Consider the following 27027-nt stretch of genomic DNA (forward strand, 5'->3'; position numbering starts at 1 on the left):
GTAAAAAATTCCTATATACAGAGGTAATAAAGTTAAGGGCTCCCGATTTTTACTAAAACTGAAAGGAAGTAACAAATTATCAAAGCTTTCTCCTCTGACACCATTAAGTCTGCACGATCCTAATGGCACTGAAGAAAAAGAAATGCCATCTTTTTTGCAATTTTTTAATGTTATTTGCAATCTTATAAAAGAACAAAGATTTTTAGTTCGGTAAGCGTTATTTGGTTTGACAAGATGACACGGCAAGTAAGTCTTAATTAAACACGAGCTCGTTTTTCACTTTAACTCAAATCGCATGTGAAAAATCCCTTTAAATTATATATACTATTCTATCGCGTAATATATCAAGAAACACATGTTTAATTTTCATACAAAGTCTAAGAAACAATAAAATTCCTGCAAACTACGTCAATTTAAAAAAATATATTCAGAAAATAACACTTGCAATCAATTAAGCACACCTTTAAAAGACTACGGATACTTTCCATTTGCTGTAACTACCAATGAATAACTAATGAATCAACGAAAAATCAATAAATAAAATTAATGTGGCACGAAACCTTTCTTTTTAAACTACATTTCCTCATTGCTTTGTTACATTAATTTTGCAGTTATTTGATTGTTAGAGCAAAAGAAAAATATTTGGAGTATTTTAGAGTGCTTAGTTATTTGTTATTTTCTAGGATATATCTTTTTATTTATGTACTTTGCAGAATTTTTGAACATGGATTTCCTCGCTTCTAACGTCATCAATCAAAAATTCAACAGCGAAGGACACGTTCACTACCACGGTCACCTGGAAAACCGTCCGTTACAGAATCAAGATAGAGAAGACCAGACATTCTAAAACCACTCTATATGTTTTCATGTTAAAACAGACATTTTATATTAAAACATTAAATTTGTTTATGCAGACAAGATGGAAAATTATCACAGTCACATATATGTGATGTCGGTCTGTCGAGAGATTGGTACATCACACATACGTGACACTAGGTAGTGAACGTGTTAAACTATCGTATAATATATTATCACGAACTGCCACAATTCCGCGACGGGGATATTCATTTTGTAACACATGTCACTGAAAATTATATTCCGTCCTAATCGAATATAGTTTTCCAAATTCAGCGATACAACTCGTCATTCTTGCTTAGCTTCGATTTTGGAGCATAACTTGAGTCGGACAGTGATATATTCATTTTACTATCCGAGAGCAACGATATTACTCTTCAAGAAGCATCTATATCTGACCGTATTTTTAAGAACACTGAAAAGCCGTTAGTAAAGATCTTTATCCGATGCAGATCTTTATCAAAGTGATTTCAATGTACTATTAATCCTACGTTTCTCAACGAGCTTTAATTACAATCGCCGCAGAAGTAACAGATTCCTTCTGGCCTATCAGTCATCATGGTAGCATCGAATTAGAAAGTCCCGTCACGTTAGAAAGAAACATATGTACAGGCTCTTGCATCAACGTATTGGTCAGTGACGGGTTGCTTACTCGCTGGCAGATGTGCGTGCTTAGATATAGACTCAATTAGGATTTGGCAGCATACTCGTTTGCAAAATGGTTTACAATCATGTTAGATAAATTTCGGTTGAATTTCGGTCTGACAATATCCAACTAAGAAAACATTTATAAGTGCCAATAACAGCATATCTATTGGATCTCATTGATTCTTAAACATCTTCTTGGTTTACACTCATTTTTGCTATTAAAGGGAATATGAAAAAGCGTTGCAAATTGTTTCACTGACCTATAGATGCAACACCCTGCACGCCGGAGAACTAACTGTTAACAAACGGCGCGAACGTTTCAACGCTGAGCGACTGTTGGCGTCCTACTTTTTAAGCAGTCTATAACGTGCTCGACGTTAGCGATCTCTCTCCGTGAGCGAGTAAGACTTGCCCATGTCCTCTTCAGGAATCAACGGTATATACCTGGTCCTGGGATCGTTTCTTCGCTCATAAGCGTACGGAAACATCATCGCGGACCTCACCAGCGTCCTGCCGCTCTTCGTCCTTACATCCTTATATCGCGGAATCTTCTGGATGTGCGTGGCAACCGTAGTGGTATCGGAACGCGATTCGGAAATGTCACTGGAATCAGCCGACGAAGGCGATGGACCAGACATTTCCTCCAAATCGACCAGAGGTATAAATTTCCTCTCGTACGTGCTCGCGTATGTCGTCGCTTTCTCGTCGACCTGGACGAGAACCTCGCTTTCGACAAATTTTTTCTCAGCGACTTCAGTTTCCTTGCTCACCGGCGTCTCTTCGCTTGATGTTGCGCTTGGCGTGGTTGTAACGTCGCTCTTCATCGTAATTGGCACCCAATCGTCAGTCTTAGCCAGCTGCGCTCCTGAGTCAGCCGTTCTCGAAGTCCAGTCTTGACTGTAGCCCACTGACCAATCGAGCGCTCGCGAGGCATTCAGAGGTCTCCGCGACGAGACATCCTCCGAAGACATCGTTGTCGGCTCGCTGATGGGCCGCCAATCACCGTCTTCACGGCGAGTATCGGCCGGCATCGTACTCGTCTCAAAGTTGCTGAAATTGTCGCTTGCTACCATCTTCTCCGGATACACTGCTTCAACTACCACCGGCACCTCGGATTTCGACGCAGTGTGCTCGCTTTCACCATTGTCCACCTGCGGGCTCGACGAGGACGAGTCTTCAAATTTAAATAGCTTGTCGGATCTGCGTCGACTGTTTACCCACGCGACCTGGTCATTCCTCTGCCGACTAGTCGTCTTACTGGCCTCGGTAGTAGTCCTCGATCGCAGCATTTCGGTCAAGAGAGGAAAATACTTGGGCTCTTCATGTCTCGCACCGGTTACAAAGCTCGGCGTATACTGAGAGATTAAAGGCAACAGGGTATTTCGGGCGTATTGTTCTGCCTGTGCCAGAATGAGCGCCAGTCTCTCGGGAAAAAATTGCACAGTAAACGCTCTGGTCGAGGTCGACGACGTCTCCTGGATTTCGTCGCGCTGTCTCTCGTACGGCACCGCCTCGTTCCGCGTATTCTGTCGGGTGGTACGCGGCCGCAGGATCGGTTCCGTGATCTCGGGTAGCTTGAGCGACCTGCCGACTTCCTTTTTGTTCAGCCGTAGCACTGGTTCCCTGATCTCCGACAAGTGCTCTGTGGTAGTGACACCAGTGGTTGTCTCGTCGACGTGCTCTATTGGCGTCGAGGTGTGGTAGACCAGATTGGCGCCGCCGGAGAAAGCCCTACCGCGCTCCTGTTCAGTGTTCTCCAAGGAGTTGGAGTCTCCGTCGCTCGATATGTCCAGCATGATCCACGGACTCGTGGCGCCGGAACCACGCCGATTTGCTGTGTCTTCAAAAGTGCTCGTCGTGCCGAAATTCGACTCAACATCAGTGACACGAAGGTTCTGCTCCTTCGTGAACGGACCGAGATTCTTCCTTTTCATGTTCTTGTCCGATGGTGGGATCTCTATGGAGTGTCCATCCTTGGTATCGTAATTATTCTCTTTTGTAAACGGACCAATGCCTCTGTTCTGGTAATGGTGCTGTTGCTGTTGCTGCGACTGCTTATTTTCGTCGACCGCGTGCTCGTACGACGGCGTCGACGGCGGCAATGTAGAGTTGTCTGCGTCCAAGGGAATGTTGCACTCGCCGGGGTAAAGAGGTAGATAAACCGGTCGGTCAGATTCCAAGGTCAATCCTTTTTTGCAGACCGACATGGTCTTGCCGAAACTGTCGATGATACTCACCTTGTCGATGGTCCAAGACTCCAAGCCGGAAGATATCCAGCCGTTGTACGCCGTGTACTTGATCTGTCGAGAGAGCATAATTAATATAAGGTAATCTCACTTGAAACTAACTGCTGAATATTGAACTACGTCCAAGTACGCAAGAACGTAGGATCATTGCATCTTGCCGCACATCATCTTCTACTTGTGCCAATTTAACACTTTGGATGAAGTGCACACAAATATGCACAAATGGGCTTACCTCGATTCCCTCGAGATTGTTAACCGCTGGATGTGGCACGATGATCTTCTGAAGAATAGATCCTACAAGAAGTTCCTCATCCTTGCGTGTCATAGCAAACGTATCATTGTAAGAGTCCTCTCCCACAAAGGTAATCTGGAAAAGGACGAAAGGAATCGTAGAACACGACGGATAAGACGCGAAATGATTAAATGCGTCAGGTTACCTGAAGCTTGCCGTGGCTCTTGACGGGTCTTTCGCTACGGCTGTTGTACACCTTGATCTGATGCTGATCTGCGCAGAAAGGCTCCTCATCTCTCGTCATGAGGTAAAGTCGGCCTCGAGCGGGCGACTCGTTGCTGTAAAAACCCATCTCGCCGCAGGGTCTATCCGCATCATTAGCATTGCAAGGGAAGCAGTCACCTTTTAGCAGACCCTCATAGCCGTTATCGCAGGGGAACGCCGGGAATCGACACTTAGGATTAACGGATTCGGTGAAGAACTTGTACGCCCGCCGGTGATTGCACAGCGACTTTCCTTCGACGTCGCTCGCTACAGCAATAATGACAGACGCGATGTTACACAGTAAAAAATAAAATGTTAATGTTACGCTCAAAAAAACTTACACCAGATGATGTCGGTGACTGCACCAAAGAAGATATTCGAACATCCGCTCTGCATCTTTCCGCCGTTCGGATAATAGTCCACGTGACCCATGGGCTGCCAAGAACCGAGTCCGCCGAGGAGCAGCTGCTCACCGTTGCTGTGAATCACGTCCACGAAATTCGCATCCGTTGCGTCCAAGCGCACCATCGGATCCTGCGACTCGAAAAGCGGCCCCGCGGGATCCAGTCCTGTTCGCATTGCGAAAACGTGCGACGATCTTTGAGGTGAATACCGTTTCTCGCAATTTCTTATTTAGCAACTACTTCGTAGTATTTAATAAATATTTTCATTTTGCAAGAAGTCCCATTTCAGCTTCTGTTGAATGAAATCACCAACACGTAGCACGAGATTATAAGCGCGAATTTCAAAACACTGTAATTGAATTATTAAGTAATACACAGTAATGATTCTAGCTCAAAAATATCGACCAGTTACTCGCACAAATTATTATGCGCAAGAAGAATAAGAGAAGGGAAAAATAATATATTTTTATTTAACATAACCGGCTACTATCTATTATAGTTACGCCCACAATGGAGAACGTATAAAATTAATATCGAAGTTGCGAAAATAAGCCTTTCCCATTCTCCCCGTTTGCCAACCTAAGAGCTATTAAAAGAAGTAAAAGTCGTGTCGGCAGAGGGATGCGGTTTGCTCTGATTGAGCTCCGCTTCGAGAAATATTCCCCGCGTTTCACCTTGCCGAAATCAGGGAAAGAATTCGATTGCAAGAGCTTGCGCGAAAAAGAGCGTACCGCTGACGAAAAACGCAATTTGCCGTGGAGGTCAATCGCGCAGCCCGATCAAAAGGCATCGGGGCGTGTCGAAGTAAGAGGCGGAATGCAGCGAACGCTTAAATGTAACTAACAGCTGTTGAGAAAGGGACCTTGTTACAGTTACTCTCCAATAGCCGATTATACGGCAGAGCTGATGCTCGATCAACCAGACTTACGATCGTCGGAGATACTCGTAATTCTGCTCATGAAAAATTTATACGGGAATTCTGGTCGTTCGCATCAAGTCATAGATACGAACGCGGATACGAATGGGCGGAGTAAAGTTGAGTAATAATGCGGTAACGAGGAGAATGACCATTGCGCGAGTGTTTCGTCCTCAATAAACCCTCCGCAGTGAATGATTCCTCATAGTGGTAGTATAAATTCTTTCGCGAATCTGAGATCCAATTTTACTGTAACAGCTATGGGAGATTACACTTGAAGAAAGCAATTGATTCCTGTGCATTTTCGCTTCACCAGAAATTCAATTTTCCGCAAGTGCAGGCGAACTAACAGTCGTTACATTTACGTGAAAAGTTTGCACGCGCGCGTTTTTCGCATTCTCTAATATTTTATTAAAACCCGGCATATATCTTTCGCGTGAAAAGATCACGAACGATTCACGACATTTGACCTACCGGTTATCCTGGAAACGTTGCCGAGTTCAGCCCCGGCGAATCCCGCCACATGAGCACCCAGACTGAATCCTATCATGTGCACTTTTTCCAGTGGTACGTTCAAGCTGCGAATTAATTTCGCCAATTGTCGACCTACCAGTCGCGTGTTGGCCGCCGCTCTCACGTAATTTGGCACGGCGCTGCCAGGGCCCCAATCGACGCAAACTATGAAAATATGACAGTATTAGATCAATCGGAAAAAATCATAAAACATATTTACAGGTTACTATCAGTCATGAGAAAGTTTAATTCCTTAAGTAATTTAAGTAAAATTTCGTTCGTCTATCACGTGTCCACGATTAAAAAGATGAAAAGTAAATATCCAGATGAAAATTGTATTATAATAATTTAATTTATCCCCTTTCCTTCCTCTCTCCTTAATAAAAAAAGCGCAAATTTTATTATACCTAAATTGCAGTCTTGGATGTTCATCAGCGCGGATCTCATATCGTACACCCACAAGTGATTGCAATTGCTCCCGAATCCGTGGACGATCACTTTGGTCGGTAGGTTGGGATCTATGGCACGCTTTACTTTGTCGTTTATATCGTCGGCGGGCACATCCATGGGGATCGATCTCGCCCTCCTGCTCCCGTATACGAGGAATCTATGCCGGAGGATAAACAATTTTAGTACTACATAATATGCCAAATTTTATTCTTTAGCAAAATAGTGAATAATGCTACATTTTTAGTGCCCGAATCGAACTTTTAGTTCTACTTTAACCCTGCAAATTCCATCAAACTTGAAACAGCGATGGAGAATCTCGAAATATAAAATTATTCATATTATTTATATCATTATGATTTTTAATGATACAAATTTAACATTAACATTTCCTCCATATTGAGGCTTAAGGAAGAACTCGTTTCCGAATTATTTAATGTTTAATTATCTCGATGTTCTACCTGTATTTAACTTTCGATTAGTTTCAATAAGCGACATATTAATTATACAACTTACTCGACTGCACATAAAGTATGTGTGCGATAAGCAAATATTAAATTTACATAGGGAAAGAATGAGATTAATGGGTAACTAAAACTATAAACTTTCCTTTTTCACCTTGTTTCTTTTTCAGTCTATTTGTTATTACTGTCGTTGAAAATTTCGATTTAATGATACAAGACGAGTAAAAAGAAAGAAGTTGCAAAAAATAAGTAAGCAAGTAAAAATATAGCCCCTTGTAGACATTCTGAAAAAAAATACATATCTGCTGAATAAATTCCTCAAATATTTAATCGGACTTTCGTCAGCGTTCATGAACACATTCCCGATCGAATTGCATTTATGTGAGTATCAGTGTTAGTGTCAATGTCAGTGTCAGTGTCACGAAATAGCCAGAAGCAGAATTCCATATCAGAAAGCCAGAATGAAGTAGGCAGAACGACGAGATGAAGGCAGCGATATATCATATATTTCTAGGTGTGTCTAATCATTTATTATATAAGATGTTTTCGATTTTAACAGACGCTTGACAAACTATTCAACGAGGATAAGAAAATACTCGAGTCGAAACTTAGGCCGGCACTCATAGTGCGTCATTGTTTGATAAGTAGTTATAGCCTTATGTGAAAGCCCGATTATTCGTCAACATTATTGTACATACATATAGACCGTCATAATAATTTTAACGCGTCATGCAATTAGGTTGTCAGGATTTTCTAATCGTACATATTATTAATTTGTTATTTATTGATTATTTAGAGAAGAACGGGAACGATGTGTGTCAAAGCAGTAATCCGTCATTGGAATAGTTTTACATGAATAGTCATAAATATGTATGAAATTAAAAAATAGTAACCTAATTATATAATATATGTTAAGGCCATTATGCAGATCTGTGTACGTGTATTCATGTTATATAAGAAATATTAATTGAAATAGTCAAATAACGACTCACAAATATAAAATTTGTAATTAATTCTGCTCTCATTCAAAAAGATCGTAAATAGTTTGCAACTATACATACCGATCTTAGAACAAAATGTAAATCTAGCAAATATTACAATAGTTTGATCATCTGATAACGTTCGTTCAAATAACATTCATTGAGTGAGACATGTTTTATTTGCTCCTGTCAACAACTTTTTACTTTCGTTTATCATTTATATTGTCCAGATTTAAATCAAAATTTCTATCTTAGTCACAATTTAGATGATTTATTAGTCATACAAGTATTGTCTCATGAAGACAAGGAACTCGCTATCCCCCTCTTCACCTCTCTTAAATCTTTGAGTCTTATTGAAGTTTTCAGCGTCAATAAGAAAAATGATAAATAGATAAAATGATAAATGATAAAAATGATAAATAGATAAAATGATAAATGATAAATAGATGATCACAAAAAGCTTATTGTCTTGTTTACCCATTGCAGTTTCATTTTTCTCTATATTAATTATTTAATATTCGCTTATCTTATATTCTATCCATAATCGAATAAGTTATATAATTAACGTACTGCTCATTGAAAGTAAGAATAAATTAAACGCAATATCATGGACGAATACTAAGTAATGCTGAAACGAGTCTTCCTTCAAGCCTCAACATGAATACTCCAACAGTAAGTAATCATTTGTTGCATCAAGGTAGAATAGCCTGTGTAATGTTGTATCTCGAGATCCTTCATTACTCCTTCAAGTTCGGAATTTGCATTAATGTAGAAGCAAAATTTCAACTCGAGTAGTTATGCGCACAAGGTATATTCAAGTTGTCACGTACGGTACTAGGACATCTCGGTGTGTTTACCTGGTGCCAACGTCCTTAGGCGGTGACGGTAACATCTCGAGGTAATTGAACGGCCCGGTGTCCTCGAAACAACCGACGTCCTCGTAGCAGACTTTTGACACATCCCTCTTTATCCTATGATGAGACAATTTCTGCAATGTCCACTTCTGCATTGATTCAACGACCGCGCGAAATATTTCCATGTCGTTCTGTTCATCCTGTTTCTCGTCGAAGACCGAGAACCTCTGACCCGCAACGGGATCTGTTGAAAAGCATTGCGTTTCATAAATTAGCGACACTTCAGCTACATTGAAAAAATTATTTTTGTATTTGAAACTAAAATATTTGGTATACGTATATCACTACACGATTTGATTGGCGTTACATGATTTTTACTTGTGTTAAGTACATGTATTATTGAGAAACCAAAACACACATATTGCGGCAAACAATTTTTTTGGTTGCAGTCCAACCAAACTTTTAATTCCCATTTTAACCAAATTCCGGCCCGGTGTACCAAATTGTCGTTTCGACAACAAAATCCTTTTTTCACTTTAAATCATTTCGCGTAATCGCTCGCTCGGAATAGGATTTCGATCAAGGTCCTCGATTCCTCGATTACCGCGGCTTTTGTCAGTCGCAAAAAAATGCGCTTTAGTCGAGGGAGCAGTTTCGGTGTGTTTCATGGGAATACTCATAACGGCTTTCTCGGTCCATGGCTCGCGGCCGCTATCGTTATTAGCATAACGCCTGAATAACAATTTCCTGGAACACCGATGCGATATTTTACACTTGATAGACCCGCGAGTACTCCCGTTTCGAGGCATTATCTCTATCAATTATTCGCTACCGGTATCGCGTTGGCGGTTGAGTCACGATCTAGAGCGAGCGTATCATTATGGGATGAGACGACGAGAACGCTGAGAAACGTTGAATCGAACAATTCGATTCATAGATTCCCCGAGGCGCAAATCGAACGTACCTCTCTAGCAAACGCTTGGAGAAATTAGTAGTCGCCGTTCAGCCGCGAATCTAAATGCCAGTCGTGTTTATTGTCTGTCATTAAGATCGATGTAAAATCGTGAACCTACTTGGAGTGCGCTCTGGGTATGTTAAAAGTCCGTTACGAGCATGAGAAAATTGGCACGTATGTTCGTGACATTGTTCGCATAAAAAAGCTACTTAACTACCACGACTTGATGAGAAATTACCTAAAAATATCTTTAGATGCACAATTGATTCATTTGATGAATTAGTAGTCATTAGCAGTCATTTGAGTATTTTGCTCTTTTTAGGAATGTAACTCTGATATCGGTGAATATATGAATACGATACGCAGTTAATCGCTAAACAATAGTACACGCGTTACTGCGCAAATAATAATGCGCAATAATGCGCAATAATGACATAACGCGGCTTATAAAAATGCATGTTTATCTTCCCTGCTTGCAAAGTAACATACAAATAAGTGCAATTGTTAATATTGCACAACGGCGATATTAATTAGAGATAAATATCCAATTTATATTACACACACAATAATATTACACACACAATTTGATTACACAATTATTGGAACTTAGAAGATAAATCTAGAACAATATTTAGAACAAACCTTTGTATCAAATTTAGAATAAAAATTGGAAATCCTAAGAGAGACGCATTGAGAACGAACAAAATAAATATTGAACTCGGAGATAAGTGTGCAGGAATTGCGGCACAACCGCCTTGCTCAACGTTGCTGTCCCTGTCCTTCTTCTTGCGATAAAGACTGCCGTAATCAATTGGAATGACTTCGAGAATTCTTAACGCGCATATTATATTACGCAAATTTCCGTGCAATCGTCAGGTAATTTTACGTTTAACGACAAGGCCTTACGGACATTGCCTTTCGTGCCTACACGTGTGATAGTTTCTTATCTCTATAAAATTCCGTTGGAAAAGTGCAACGCTCATTCAGTTTGATTGAGATGGCCATTTGATGGCGTCAGTTTTATAGCAGCGGTTTATGGTTTTCGCACATGGGAAACACGTAGGAAACGAATCGCCGTGCAGTCAATCGCGACTGACAATCGGTCGGAAAATACGGTGACGCTGAATCCCTGCGAACACGCGCGGACTTCCACGATGTGCTCGCGATGATTGCGCGCGGATTTTGTGTCGCGTCACGTACATACGGGATGTCCCACTTCTGCCGCATTAGTTTTTCGTGATAGACACTTCGAGCGACCAACTTGGAGTCGGCCTTTTTTTCCAGCCGAGATGTCGAGGCACGCGGCTGATGTTTTCGAATAATTAACGATCAGAGAATCCGGGAACCTCGGTTGAATCGGGAAAACGCCGGGAAAGGAAACAAACAATAGAATCTATGCTTAATAAGATAGAGAGTAGATATTACCTCTCAGCAGTGTTTCCGAAGCAAAATCTTAATAGAATCTCCTTAATTCGGGTCTGAGGAAAATACACAACACTTTTCACGCAAACCACAAACCAGACTAGTTTCCACCATTATTCACCGCCGTCTTCTCGAGCGCCGGATGGGGTTAATGCCCGTCTTCGCGATTGGGTCAACAAGCATATTCTGAACTTACGACCCAGATCTGACTGATTCTAGTAGCAAGAAAAAGTAACGGCGAAAGGTGCTGTCGCTACCGTTTTGAAACTCCGCTTCGAGACGACCGAAGTGAAGGAAACCAGACGGCTGCCTGACGAATTTGTCTATGTGAATGAATCAGCAAGCGCGACCTTCTCGCGATATCCTCGCGAATCGTGAAAATAAGCGAATCTGAGCGCACCTCGCGTATGTCGCCGCACGTTTCACAAGGAACGAAAAGGAGCGAATAGTGGCGATCATTTCCGCTCATCGTCGACGCCGTCAGACTGGTTTGTCGGATCTCCCGGGAGAAATTGGCAAAAGGAAAATCGGAAAGACCGGCCGGGAGATTCCGGTCGGGAGAGTAGCTGAGGCCCCGTCGACGGCGGCGCGCCGATAATGGTCACCTGAGCGAACGCATCGCTCGACTTTTTGCTCGTCGAAGACGTTCGGCAAAACGAGCGGTAGATCGCGGCGTGAGCATCGGAAGCGAGAGAGCGGCGGAAAAAGGGAAATCGCCGATGCACCCTTCCGCTAGCAGGGAGAGCTGTTCTCACAAAGGGGTTCTCAGCGATTCGCGATTTGGTGCGTTATTGCTTCCTGAAAAGTTCCTGAAAAATATGCATTTTTCGCGAGGGATTTACGCGGCTTGGAGTCGCGTTAGCCGAGAAAACGATCACTTATTTAAGAGAATATCCTATTTTGTATGACCAAAAAACAATAAGAATGTTCAGGTAACGTGCGTTGATACTTTTACCTGGCTAGAAGCAATTTCCAGTTGTCGTAAGATCTTGTCGTTAAATGTACAATTACCCGACAATCGAGCAGAAATTTGTGTAACATTGTATGCGTGTTAAGAATTCTGAAAGTAGAACCAATTTTAGGATATCTTTTAAGCGAATCGGAAAAACGTAGAGTATTGGGTTCGTATATATGTTTTCCTACTAATCATTTAAAGATTAAGAAATAATACAATAATGCCACAGTATTAAACGTGGTGATTTGTAGGAACCGTATAATTCCTGCCGTCTAGGCTTGTCACACACTTTGCGACTCTCGTCTGTTGGTTTGAAATAAATGAGTTAAGTTTCCTTTTTAATCGCTTCTGAGAAGAACGTGGAACAAATTTATAATGTTACGGCATTATTTTATTATTTTCTTATTTTTAAATGACAGAGTTGTAAACATGCATGCATACGTGAAAAATTCAACATTCTACATTTCTTCGAAAACAGTTCCCAAGACTCACAAATGTTCTTGTAAAGTAGGATATCTCTTTAAAAGAAGTTAAAGAATGTACATGTAATTGACGGACGAGATACTCATATTCAATTTACAATTTTAATCATTCCAATATTTGCCTCATGAAACGCACCTTAGCCTTGAAACGAACGTTTACCTCAACTTTACCGTAATGTTTTTATTTATCTAAAAAGAAACCTAGACGCAATATGTCAAGTGGAATATGCGGTCGTTCAAGATTATATTTGCACTTTCGGGTGATATCTCAACAGCGTGAGATTAAGTTAGTATATAGCGTTCTTGGTCGATTACATTCTAGTCAGCTTTCGCAACAGATAAGCAATGCTTTAATTACGGTTAACTTAGCTTGCTTGAAGAAGAAAAAGATGGAAACTGGTCTTAATTATTTATTCACAAACAAAACCCGTTGGAACGTGAATTCGTTTGCTAAGTACAGTTAGACTTTCGATCGCAACAAACTTCAATCGACCCGACGATCTTCTACGGTATCATTAAGTTTATTCGTTAAACTGTGCCACATTTATGTTCGTAGCATAATAATTAGATGGCGACGTGCATCTTCTAATACTTTCGTTACTCTTAATAGATTATCTTCTTGTCCATTTAAGCTGAGTGTCGAAGATAGCGATAAAATTGACATGTACGAGCCATCAACATCGATATCGATCATCCTGATTATTATCGCAATTATCCGTCTCGCACTTAAGCAACCTGGAATTTCCAGCGTCATTACTACTTCCAGAATTTTTAATATGTATACAATATTACATAGATTTCTGCTCGATTATCAGATAATTGTATGTTTAACAACAAGATTTTACGACAATTGAAAATTGCTTCTAGCCAGGTAAAAGTACTAACGCACAAACATGTACTCAATTCTGGACATTCTTTTATTGCTTTAGTCTTTAAATGTAAATACTTAAGATTTTTTAACATAAAAGTATGTATATACAGATATCGAAAATATACATATATTTTTTTATTTACTCGTATACATGTTTTTTTCAATATATTTTACGCTGAAAGTTTAAACATTCATATTTAAAAACTAAAATAATCTAAGAACATCTAAGATTAAGTACATGTTCGAAAACTGGTACTTTTACTTGACCCGCGCTCAGGAGGACAGTTCCTTATTTCCATAGAATTCCAATGAAAAAGTGCAACGCTCATTCAATTTGCAAGATACAGTTTATTGCTCAATTTTATTTCGGATCTATAACGTAAACAAGGCGTAACGGCGACGTCTCAACTTTCATCATTGAACGATACAGTTTCTTGCATCCGCACAATAGAATCAATTGCGCTAGCGATAGTGTTCCTGCGAGTCAGGTTTCGACACCTGAACCCTCGCATGAAATCTTATTGCGGGTACGATTTCATAGAAAGGTATCAGGTACAAAGTGTCCCACATCCCACTGCCTTTCCTTTCCGCAGAACTAGAAATCCAAGTAATCGCTCGAGACGACTTTTCTTTAGAAATTGTTACATTAATTGTTTAATCACGCGTCGCGAATCGTACTCGCCGCGAGTACGCAGCGAATTCTCATCTTCCCCACAATCAGTCCTCGGTGAATTAACTCTAACGGAGGTTGAATTCGAGAGCAGCAAAGGGAGTGATCGTTTCTCCGTCGAACAGGTCGATACCGGGTAATTTACAACGCGATGATCGCTACGAACGTTCCTAATTGGGAGAAGCGGATTAGGCGAACGATGACGGTTACATCGTGTCGGCTAAGGTTAACGGTACGTTACAGCGAGCTCTTTACAACGGGACACACGAAGTATGCCTTTTGTGTTTTTATCGGGCGTGACGACACTGAGAAAATCCTCATCGAATGTCCACGAGTATGACCGCAGACTCACGTGTGTGTCAGTAGGTCCTCTTAACACAATTCTCCTCGCGCTCAGAATCGCGTTAGAAGCTGCATGACGCGCATATGAGCGTCTCATTAATCCTGATTCTCTGTTACTCTTTATATTTGTAAAGGACAATTCTTCATTGGTCGTTTAAATTTAGATTTTACTTTAAGCTCTGTTCAAACATGCCAAATGCATTGTTAGAACAGAGTTTATTAACTTAAATCCAAGTTTAAGATACTATTGAAAAGTCTACTCTAAAACGTAGGAAAGAGTTGCTGAAATCGTATTTGAAGTTTTCAAAAAAGAGAGAGAAAGTGTGTGTCAGCACACACAATTATTAAATCAACATGCACAAAATAAGATATAATCTGAAATGTTTTGTTTATATTTCTCACGGCTCATTTGTTTTTCATTTACTTATCATTAGATATCGTTCATATTTAATAATAACAAACAAATTGATGAGGTATGATTTAGATGGCTAATACGATTTCAAAAATTCTTCTCCATTTACTTGTATTCTCTCTCTCCTGACTTTTTTCATATAGCATTCATAAATTTACAATTAATATTATTTGTTAAGTGAAAAAAGAAGAAATTAAGTTTTAAATATTAAAATGATACATGACGAACTAAAAATTCCAAAATGTCAAGTAACTCTTGAAAATTTTTGTTAAGTATCCTTTTAATGAAAATTTAGAAGGAGTTCGTCTAGGAGAGGTGAAGTTACGTTAATGTACGCGTATGAGGTTTACGTATAATCTGCACACACATGTAACTGTTGGGATTAAGAGAGCGCGACTAGCCGATCATCCTTTCAACACTTCGATCGTCATCGTCCTTGAAAAGCGAAACGCGTTGCTCGGCGGCGTACATATGCGCCGCACTTTTAGGTGTTCTCGAATCGCGATATAAGTCGCGAGAATGAGAAGCTATCGTAGAAAAAAAAGAAATCGAAGAATGGGAAAGAAAAAAGTGGGCCGCTCCGTGTACGGATAACTATGCTACGAGATTGAGAATAGCAAGGTGAGAACACGAAATTGTCATTGGCCGAATAATAGGAGAGCGGCTGGTTTCGAGTGCTCGGCTTAATTCGCGACAAGTGTAATTACGACCAGGACGGTATTTCGTTCGTCTCGCGTCTCCTGCTGCGATCCAGGCCGCGATCGCGATCTCCCGCGTCGTGTGATCTCGTTCTCAGCGCGGCGCGCACAGCGAGCATCAGGTAGACAGGTATACAATTTCCGCGAGCACGAGCGCGAACGCGAGCGCGAGCTGTCATCGCGCAAAAGGATTATTCGCGAAGAAGGCATTTCCTACGCGCGGCAGACAATGATAGTCGGCGTGTCTCCGGCGCGTCAAAAGACGTCGCCGCGCATCCCGTCGTCCCACGGTGAGAGAACTCGCCACGGTAGAGGAGGTCGGAGAAGGGTCGGGACTGGTAGCGATCTTAAAATTGACTGGTGACACAGTTTCCAACGGCTCGAGGTGAGTGAACTCGGAGGTAAACGAGCCGACACCTTGCGAGTCGCGCTGAACCTGGTGCACGCACCTGGCGAGCGGTATATATTGTCGCTTACGGCGAAGATGCGCGACGTTTCGATCGCGAGGGGGTGTCCGAAACGTACCGGGGATCATTTCGCACATCGATCGTGTTCGATTCGTCGAGCGATTTTCGACGAACTTGATGAATGCGCTCCACGAGCGAGCGCCTGTCTGTCTACTTTTTAAGAGGCACACGCGGACCTTGTTCGTGGAGTAATTTACATGCGATTTCTCCTTAGCGATAATATATTCCGACATTTAATCGCCAACGAGTTGCGCTTAACGCGGGGGACTTGAGCTTTGGCCGTTCGACACAACCAGCTGGCGAGTCATAAGAGACATTGAAGTCGATAAAAAGTCGTTTTATAAAGGAGGGAATTAGCGTTTGATATTTACATTCATATATGTAACGACGGATGTCGTCATTGTTCAACGAGTTGTCACGTAAGTGCCGCAGAAAAGTGGAACGACGGTACAGCGTGTTTTAAACTTTCATGGACCGTACGTACATTTTAGCTGCGTTGCTTTGTTACACGGATACGTTGCGTTACCGTTATCTTAGTTTTCACATGTTGCACCTGATGACCACAATGTAGACTGCACATGTGCACGCAAATATTCCGATTACGGGTTTGCCCATTAGTGGGCCGCTTTTTAACTCGCGAGATGGCAGGTGGGGGTCGCGTTCGCATATTTATCTGCTACCTAGTGGGATTTGATTTTCTCTCTTTCCTTCTCTCTCTTTCTCTCTCTTTCTTACATACATAGATACACGTGTATATACTGATGACTTTGGACTTCTGACTTCTGCGCCCATGTCCAAGAAATGGAAAAGATTACCTCGATTTGCTAAAACTTACTAATCTTGACACACTTGCGTTTTGCGTTATAAGCCACGGAGTGAAATAAATCATATATGAGCTGATTCGCTTTTATCTTATCTGTATTCTAATTCCGAGTGCAAGCGCATGTTTGCGATTTAATCGACACAATATCCTCTTACACTATCCTTTCTCCTCCTCGATCCCTCCCTCAATTATCCTCGTTCGATTAACGACATCAGAGCGTAAAATCATTTCGGATCGGATAAGCAGCTGAAGCGAGAAATGAAATCCCAGGTAGGAGTGAACGATGGGAACGTTTCGACTATTCGTGGGAAGGACTGAACAGTCGCGAATTATCTCACAGCCGACACAGACGGCAAGCAGACAAGTAATTTTGCATTTGTAAAGAGAGGAATCTCGCAGAAAGTGTAGGCGCGTCGCATCTAATCGTCGATGAAAGTCACCGATCTTCGTGGCTGTGCCTTTCGCGTTTCACCACGAAGTGGGCGAGGGTGTAATAAATCTCTTTTCAAGGTCTCCATCGCGTTGCCACTATAATCGCTGATCGTAACGTAAAGAGTGCACGAGAATCGGGGAAATTGAACGAAACTGGGACATCACGGAAATAGATGTTTAGCAGTTAAATAATAGTGCTGAGTCTCGTTCGCGCTCGTTCGTGAAATTTCGCGCACGATCGCTTTCTACGCGCTCCGATAAGCGTCAATTTGTCGAGATATAATTTCAATGACTCTAACAAATACAAAACTACTGAAAACTATTCTCTTTTACATATATTTGTATAGCACATTACTTCTTTCCCTCAAATATTTTAATGTAAAAATATTTCGACATTTAGGAAAATTCCTCTACTATTTTGTAAACAACTACGTAAAATTTTGAGTTATTAATTGAAGAAAAATTGGCAGATAATCGCGATAATACAGTAAAAAGTTTCGTAATTAATTAATAAAAATCTATGTAATTATTTGCAAAATGATAGAAGACTTTTTTGTTTAGTTTGACTTAACCTAATAAACATGACAGTATCTCGAACAAGACAGCGTCACTATCACCTAACTGAGCCTAACTCAATCTCGGATAAATAATCGAAAATACTTGTTGACTCATAATTCGTCCGGTCACTGTCCGAGGAGAATTATCTAAGCGCGTCGTGCGTTACGTGAAATCGAAAGAAATCCGGTGTGCATTATCAAGGCTCGTTAACGACTAATTCTGCGTGGAAAGAACGTAGTTTCGAGAGGAAGACGACGGAAGAGAAGCACCAAGACGAGAACAGGTGTAATTACTTATTACCGTGTGACTCTTTCGTAATTCGCGTGACTAATGCAAGTTCGCACACCTGAAAATCTTCAACGGTCTTCTACTTTTTTCGTGAAAATGCACACACGAAGTCGCAATCTAAACGTCTTAATCATCGGTTGCAGCAAACCAAACCATTTTCTTCCGGCAAGCAAGTCAAATCGAGATGCAACGGTATCTCTTGGAATCATGATTAAAGCCGCAAATTATTCGTTTTGCTAATTCCAGTGAAATTTTGTTACTTAACTGACTCCGTACACGTAGTGGCTTTGTCTTTTTAGCTTTCAATACGGTACTTGCTGTAACCTTTACGCGCAAGCTCGAATTTCACCACTTCACCGATTATTTAACAATTCTATCTTACTTTTGAATATGCCAATGTTATATTTTAACGGGGCGGCACCGATAAAATCGGTTATAACATTTTTCATTCTTTTATCATGGGTTATAAATGGTCAGTTGTGAATTAATGATTAATATAACCACAAATAACCATATAATGACAAATGTACTTAGTAATTAACCTCAATGACGATTATTCAATTATAACAAGCTTCTAATCATCAAGTGTCACGCAAATGATCATTTACTGCGAGGATAGTCTATCAAGTGGACGACTGATCGCGCGTGAATACTCATAATTATTTAGGAAGGTGCAAGAAAATCTGGCTCGACCGTCACCGATGGCGAGGAGGATTCAAGACGAGAGTGGAAAAAGGAAACGAACGACGTTTACTGGAGAAAGTATCCAACATCGACTCTAGAAATTCTCAACCTCTCTTCCTACGCTACGAGCGTGCGTACCCGTGTACGAATATCACGTACTATTTAGAAAAGTTATCGCCTATGCTCATATTTCACTTTGATATTCTATCAAGTTAGAAATTGAAAATTCGAATACTCGTAGAATACAGGTTGCGGTTGTGACGTGCATTTTCTTTGCAATCCGTCGGTTTATCGTGCGCCATTATGCACGTGGAAGATTAGGCGCGATATAAAACGAGGCAATATATCCCCGTTGAAAGAAACGGAAATTTAACACCCTACCGGAAATTTAACAGTCTTCTTCTCTAAAAGGAAACGCGACAAGTCAGCTATCGTGACCGACGGAATAAAGAAAAAATAAGCATCGATAAATCGAGCATTTTATTTAAACATATGAATGGATTAAAGAAGAGGTATGTTATTAGCGATTATAACGCGCGTATGAGCCAACCGCTCGAATAGAAAGTGTGGAAGCGATGGAAGTTCTCATCCACACGTGTCTATGCTAAGTATATTTGTTCTACAATTAACTGCGATTTCTTCATTCATCCTAAGAAGACGCGACATCTAAAAAACGATATAATCTCATCTTTTTTCGAATTTTTTGCGAAATTTTCTGAGTGATCTCAGAAAATTTTGTTCTTATATATGGGCCTCAAGAGAATTCTTGTGAAACCTTCCTCCAATGGAAAATATTCTAAACACAATACTTGTTATATATAGCACTTGATGTAAAAAAAAGATAAGAATAAAATTATGTTTTTTTGGGTGAGGAAATAGCACCTTCCGTCTAGACTTTCTTTTCTAGGTAGATTTCTCAATAAGATGAAACAAATTGCGAAAGAGAATAGCTGTGGATTATTCGCACGACTGATTTGGAAAGAAATCGCGGTAATTATATAGCGATAGAGACTATCTTGCAATTTCAATAATCTTTATATTATTAAGGTAATTATTCTGAATAACTTCCAAAAGATTTTAACCGGCGATCATTATTCATTAAAAAGTTATTTAAAAAATTTATTAAACTTGTTTTGTTAGTAACTTTCTAATGAACAATAACCGCCGGCTAAAATCTTCTGGAAGTTACTCAGAATGATCATCTTGACAACATATCTAAACACAACAAAACATAACAAAACAAGTTTCATAAATTTTTGTTAATAACTTTTTAATGAACAATGACCGCCGACTAAAATCTTCTGGAATCTTTTGGAAGTTACTCAGAATTATCATTTTGATAACATATTTATAGATAATTGTTGAAATTGCAAAGTAACTTTTATCGCTATATATAATAATTACCGAAATCGCTCCTGAAGTCGTATCTTTAAATGCGGGCGTTATTATTTGGTGCGGGTGTCGTCGCGTTTCCGCGTCAATGGGTGCGTTCAGCGAACTCAACAGTTGCACAACAGTTGAGCAATTCGTCAATGTAATTGGTCTAAAGTTAGAGATCTAACAGTAAGGACCAATAATCACTGACCGTTCACTGATCAGCTATGTTTTCTGAGGCCAATGCCTCTTCAACCGTCGCCCAATGATCTTGCTGGACGCGTCCAATGTCATTCTTAAAAAACAACAAAGAAATTGCGGGATACCGTTTCGCGACCAGCTGCCGTCGTCGGCAAACCGTTTCGTCACGACGTGATGCCGCACGACTGGAAATAATTGCCCGCTTTTTCTTTCGTCGTTCGTTCCCCCGCGGCAGATTTCAGTGTCATCGCGACCGACGGACCGAAAACGTCATCGCGCTTCCTCATAACCCGGAATCGGGGTTAGCATAATTACGAAACGATATTACCGGCATAATGCGATCGCAACGACGGCAGCGACGGCGGCCGATAGGAAGCTGGTCGCGCGACGGTAAAATTGCTATTACGCAGGTGATTCGATAATCAAACGTTTCGAGGTTTCCGCCAACGACGTTTGTTTAGACGTAATGCGCTTTCCTTGGACCGCTTCACGACTGTTGTTGCGTGCGGATGAAAATGGACGTTCCTCGACCCATTCTCATCGTCCGCTACGCGCGCTCTCCGGGAATTTCCTTCCTGCATGCGTTTCCACTGAGCGCCCGCTGAATTAATCTAACCAACACTCTACCGCTCTGAGGCGTGATATTACGAGACTATCTTTCGTGGTAGGATAAAACGCTTGACGCTCTTTTTAAAACAAAACACGAATTATTAATTATTAAACTAAAAAAATATGCAAAGTTTAATATTATTTGTTTCTCTATATAAAAATTCCAGAAAAGTTCTTTGCGACTTTCCAAGCCCTGCTTGAATGCCCCGTTAAGTCGCATTCGTAAAATGGATTGCTCTTTCCGCGGAGGTCGTGATGAAATTACGTAAAGGCTTGCGCAAAGCGTCGTTGCACAAAATTTTTCCAACGCGCATCGTGGCACTGCCAAAAGTGCGTTATACACGTGACTGCCAACGAGTTTGCGCAACGGTCTTTGTTGTATGTGGGCCACTTCGCTCCTTTCACTCTTAAACCACGAGGGCACCGAAGGGTTAATGACCATCGATGGTGGTTTACGAAGATACAGCCTGCACCTTGAAAACGCGCAGAGGAGTCCGTCCAGCGCATCGTTGCGAGACCGATGGTTCGTTTATCGGTCGTTCCGTCTTTTTCTACTCGAACTGTAAAAACCGGTGGGTGGATTAAAGTAGGACGGTGACCCAATTGGCTTGGATCAGCTGAAATATCATCGACGTCCCGGTAAAAGGGAGCGAAGAGAGTGCGTGCGTGCGTGCGTGCATGCGTGTATGCATGCGATGCGACGCGAGGCGACCATTAATCTTCGACGCTCAATATCTCGCGCGGAAGATACGATCTCGTCCCGTGATATCTCGTCATCTTACGCGCAAGGGTGTTTCAATTTGCGATTCAGGCAGATGCGTCGCGAAAATGAATCGTATCGATGAGCAACGGATAATAGCGGGTGAGGACTCTGCTGCGCTCAGTCACTCGAAAGTTACTCCGATTTGCCCGGCCGTCGCGAACACAACGATCATCGTGACCTACATTGAGAGAGCCGATCCTTTTGGAGACCTTTCTCTTTCGATCCCACCGTATGTAAAATAGTCGCACTCGATCGAGTTACATGTTCACGCTCGCGAGTACACGACCAGCGCCGTTTAACTTCTAACTCGCCGCGGGACATTATATCCGAGACGATGTATTGACTGGCGATTGCCTATCGGATAGCGCGCAATGACGCGACCTAATTGAAAAGGAACGACGCTCTGCGTTTTCAATGGATAACGATCTCTCGATCCTCACACCACCGATCTCTATCTCCTTCTTCTCTTCTCCCCTCTCGCGTTACATGGTGAAATTAATTGCCAGGAGAAAGGCGACTTTGAACCGTACGCCCTGCGACAGGAAGAAAAAGGCTAATCCACCATGACACGCGGAACAAAATGTTGCAGGTGCTCAGTGCATGTCAATGCTCTACCACATGCAGGTATTCGATCTCTAAGTAGCCTTATGCAACTAGTAGGGTCCGGTTAGAGTTACGATAAACGGGCCGACCTGTTTTTGACTATGATTTCCCCTTGCTTGTCGCTGCTTTCATACAGGAAATGCGAATTATGAGCGAATCCTTGGACAAAATTGAAATGGAATCTCGAGAACGAGTTGGGCGACAGTAACAGACTTGAATCACGAGAGAAAGAGTGACTCGCGATTTAAGAGGGCAGTTAACAGCGCGAAGAGTGTTGCGAATTATTTCGCGTTTCACGGTAATTTCTTTCAGGATAATCTTTTTCGTGATACTTGAGGCATTGTATTGAGAAAACTGCAACGATACTTTACCTTTCTTTACGCCGTCAAGAGCTTAGTGCTTGCCTTCGAAGGAAATATGTTCTTCTTGTGCGCGGCAGTTTTGTATTCTTACGGACATACAAACGAGCGCGCAATTATCGCGATCAGAATTATTCTACGGAGATAACCGATGAAAGTAATCGTAGTTTCACGGACACGGTCATAACAAACAAACGCTTTCACAAGGACCGCGGAATACTATACATTGAATTTCTATCGTTTCCTCACACAACCGGATGAGCGTTTCATCCAGAGTTCACACGGAGAAAAGAATATTTAAAAATTTATTTTCGGGGTGTTTATTTATATTCGGAGAAATAAACTTTATTTTGTAGGAATAAATTTTATTTCACAGAAATTAATTTATTTTGCAGAGAAAAACTCAATATCCTACAAATAAATTTTCAAGTAATTTCTTCTCAGTGTAATATAGCAAAAGTAATATAGCAATTCCCAAACTTGATTCTGGACATTCCGCTGATGGTAATTTCGCACAATTCTTTCCTTTCAAAATAGTAGTTTATAATAGAAAAATTTAAAGCTCTAGAAATATCTTTCCCTCCCTCGGTTGAAACAAACTCAATTAAATATAAACTCAAGAGATCAATTCTATATGTGAATTGTAACATTATATAAAAAAACAAGAAAGCCTCTTAAAAATTGTTAATTTTACAAATGTTGAATTTTGCAAAAACCGTTAGAATTAGCATTATTATGTTTTGCGTTGTGAAATTTTATATTTACACCTTAGCTTGTATCCAAAAAATAACCTAATCCCATCCTTAGCGGAAAATCTTCTTATACATGTATAGTCTTAAGAGAATTCTTCTAAAATCAAAAAGAAAATATCTTAAGTAATATCTTCTAAAATCAAAAAGAAAATATCTTAAGTAATACCTTATATTATTTCTCTTCATTAGAAGAGAAATGCTCTTTCGATAATAGTTTGCATTCAGAATATAGGATTGTAGGAAATAGCAGCGTGCGCCTAGAGTTCTTCTTTTTGGATATTCAAATATTCCTTTCGGTTTCAAAACATTTCTCTAAAGGCCATAATATAAGAGAATAATTCGGCTAAGGATAAAATTAAGTTTTTTGGGTATATGTAATCGCAGCGACGCAATTCGTGTTTAGACTGCTCGAATAATTTTGTGTCTTACGGTTATCGCGTCAGTGATATAATACTTGTTATTGCGACAACGAACGTTGATTTTATTAATTACAGTGTTTGCGATTTTGAGGCGACTTTGCCGGTGAGGTCGAAGATCTGTTCGTGCATTCGTGCGGATGTCGCACATCATCGCGCGAGACCTTCCGCGATCGTTGCATTAATCCCTGACGTCTTTCACGTGCGTGCATGTAATATTAGTACGCGAGCATCGCTTTCACTGCTATCGGAGAGTAACCTTTCCGAACGCCTCCGGCTGCAACGTGCCCGTGAAATTTACATTTACCTTATCACGCTGGAAGTCTTTCTCGCGCCAATTTTATTTTCGTCGACACATACCGAAGAGCGTGAGTGATGTTGCATTGCGATATAAAAAGGAAAAAAAAAGAAGAAAACTTTCCACTCGGAAGAATGTTGCGCGAGGACTGGTATAATTTACGCAGTATCATACACTTGATCTTGTAAGAATAATGTGCTTTTATCTTTTACTTTATCTTGTGTTCGTAACTCACAAACGATAAGCAAATGATATTCTTTTGTTTATACATCGCACAATGTTTCACGTGACACTGGCCTATAAGAAACAACTGTGGATTAACATTCACTTAGATAATTTATTTATATCAATCTCTAAAATTAAGTTAAGCGCGGAATTGACTAGCCTTTGGATATATTCGCGTATTCGTTATAATAAGAACAAATATTTGCAATCTACTTTCCATGTTTGCGCTGAAATTTACATAAAGTTACGAGAAACTATAGTATTAAATATTGATTATGATTATTATTATACATGTCAATAGTATTTGGCGTGCAAATTTATCCGTTTGCATGGTGAATTTTTCTGCACATACAAAATTGTTCCTAATACTTTGAAAACCGGTCCGCATTGAACAAGCGAGAGAAATTAAAGGACATTAATTTATGTCTCCGGCTCCCATAAAAAAATTGCAAAGACGCAATTTATCCAAGATACACGCGAGTTCAAATGTACATACGTAATGTCGGAAAATATTCGATATTGGCAATCGCTGACAAATGTATTCCCACGTTCGCATAAATTTGAAACTGCTTATTAGGATGCAAATATTTGCGCAAGTCTGTTCGAACATTTCGTTTTTTCGACCTTGAGTCTTCGAGCGTTCGGTGAAAATCGGTTTCATCGTCGCACTTAAAATTTAAGACGTCGTCGTTGACCTCAACACGTCCGGTTTACATGATTAAATAATTGTCCCGGATTTGTTAACGGTAACATGCCACGGGGAACACATGGTACCGCGAATCTACCGCAGAGAACAATGGGGAGAAGCGATCGAAGTAGTTCAAGTGCTGGCGGGCTATTGCTTTGTCTAAAGTCAATCAAATTATACCGCACGCAAGCTGTTACCTTTACCTAAATTAAGAAGCAAAATTAAGAGGAATCTAGAAATCTCCTCCAAAATCACTGTTTCCGATTCCTCGCTTTGCTTGATATAGAATGTAAAACAGATAATTTTTATTAATCGTTAATTAATCGATAAAATATATTCGCTGCTATTTTTGTTACTTTTTTTTCGCGCAACAGAGCGTCCTAGATAGTTTTCGTGAAATGCAAATAGCCAACGAGCATCAGACGGTGACTCAATGATTCGCTCGTCTCTCTCTCTCTCCTTCCGGGTTTAGTGAGATCGAATTTTTGATGAAGTCTGAGCTTCGTACTACTTCCGTGACACACATGCCATAAAAATTAACGCCGGCAACGTTTCCACCGTTCGTGGAAGAAAATTTGGAACGTGCGAAGTAAACGTACTCCTGTAATGTATTCAAAGTACATCGACGATCTGCTTACCGAAAAAACTGGTCCATCGTAATATCCAAAAGGTCAGCAGAAGTTTGCCGATCATCTCACGTCTCTGGACTATCCCGGAAGCCTCTTTAAAAGTCCACCATCATTGCAAGCGGTTAGAAATCCATCGTGCCACGGTGCATCCCATCGAGAAGACACGAAGAGGACATCAATGAGCTTGCATCCTCGCGTTTAGCGCGACTTGGCGAAAAGACTTGCAAGAAACAAGAAAATGCTCTATCGTGTTGTATCGGTTGCGTGTCAACGGAAAAAAGACTATTATCTTCTCCGATCCGGATGATTTTCTCTTTTCCTTACAGGGCTGATCTCTCACTCGCGATTATTTGCCTTTGTCGATACCTCGTCATTGGGATGTTGTCACTGATGCACAAAAATCTTTTCGTAGGTTCACGCGTGTTCTCAACAGCGAATCCTGTGATCAGTGCGTAGTAAGATAAGGATATTTGTCATTCTACATGGCCTCGACCATACCGTGACCAAAAGATACTGAAATATAGAGACGGGACGAGCATACGACGCTGTCACGGTGCAAACTCGTTGACTCGATCGGCCGTCTGCTTTCTCCGTCGAGAGAGCCTCTCCTCAGAGTCTTCAAATTCGCCTCTTGCGCAAGTTCGCTCTTACAACTGATGTCGTGACGCGTTTATGACGGAGATGTGGGCACTCGTAGCTCATGAGGAGGCACCAGGATTCACATTCTGCCGCCGTCTGTTGATGAAACAGTGCCGAATTGCGTCAATTTCGCGCGACGAAAGTCGCGGCGATTTGACATCGATTGATTTCGCACGTCGACGTTCTTCAAAAGAGAAACTACTTCTTTCCCTCTCTCTCTCTCTCTCTGTCTTTCTCTCTCTCTCTCTCTCTCTCTCTCTCTCTCTCTCTCTCTCTCTCTCTCTCTCTCTCTCTCTCTCTCTCTATCCACGTCGAGTCGTTCTCGCGGGGAATAACGAGCGGCGACGCGACTTCCGGCAGCGCTCGTAATTTTTCGCTGCCAAGACGGAAGTCGTGCCGAAGTGCGATCTTCCGTGCCGCGAGTGAAGCGCAACAAAGAGGCGAGTAATAATCGTGAACGACTGAGCGCGCTCACTGTTTCGTAAATGTTGGCCGTTTGAAAGAGCGCGACGTGTGTTTCGTCTGGCAGAGAAAATTTTTGGAAATCTATATAATTGAGACCCAGATCGCGATTTCCCAAAATAATTAT

General features: G+C 41.1%; 1 protein-coding gene across 1 annotated transcript; it reads right to left on the reverse strand.

Moving 5' to 3' along the window:
- Nucleotides 1-6: 6 nt before the first annotated feature.
- On the reverse strand, nucleotides 7-26867 carry LOC116844814. Its single transcript, XM_032816863.1, has 8 exons — nucleotides 25809-26867; nucleotides 8827-9067; nucleotides 6486-6685; nucleotides 6040-6243; nucleotides 4587-4814; nucleotides 4187-4512; nucleotides 3982-4116; nucleotides 7-3803 (listed from the first exon to the last, which is right to left on the reverse strand). Exons 1-8 carry the CDS (start codon nucleotides 25861-25863, stop codon nucleotides 1881-1883), a joined length of 3312 nt encoding a protein of 1103 aa, XP_032672754.1. The 5' UTR covers nucleotides 25864-26867; the 3' UTR covers nucleotides 7-1880.
- Nucleotides 26868-27027: the final 160 nt, after the last annotated feature.

The sequence above is a fragment of the Odontomachus brunneus genome, unplaced genomic scaffold (assembly GCF_010583005.1).
Source record: "Odontomachus brunneus isolate Ranch 3 - 2012 unplaced genomic scaffold, Obru_v1 Obru_scaffold_047, whole genome shotgun sequence".
NCBI classification, from domain to species: domain Eukaryota; kingdom Metazoa; phylum Arthropoda; class Insecta; order Hymenoptera; family Formicidae; genus Odontomachus; species Odontomachus brunneus.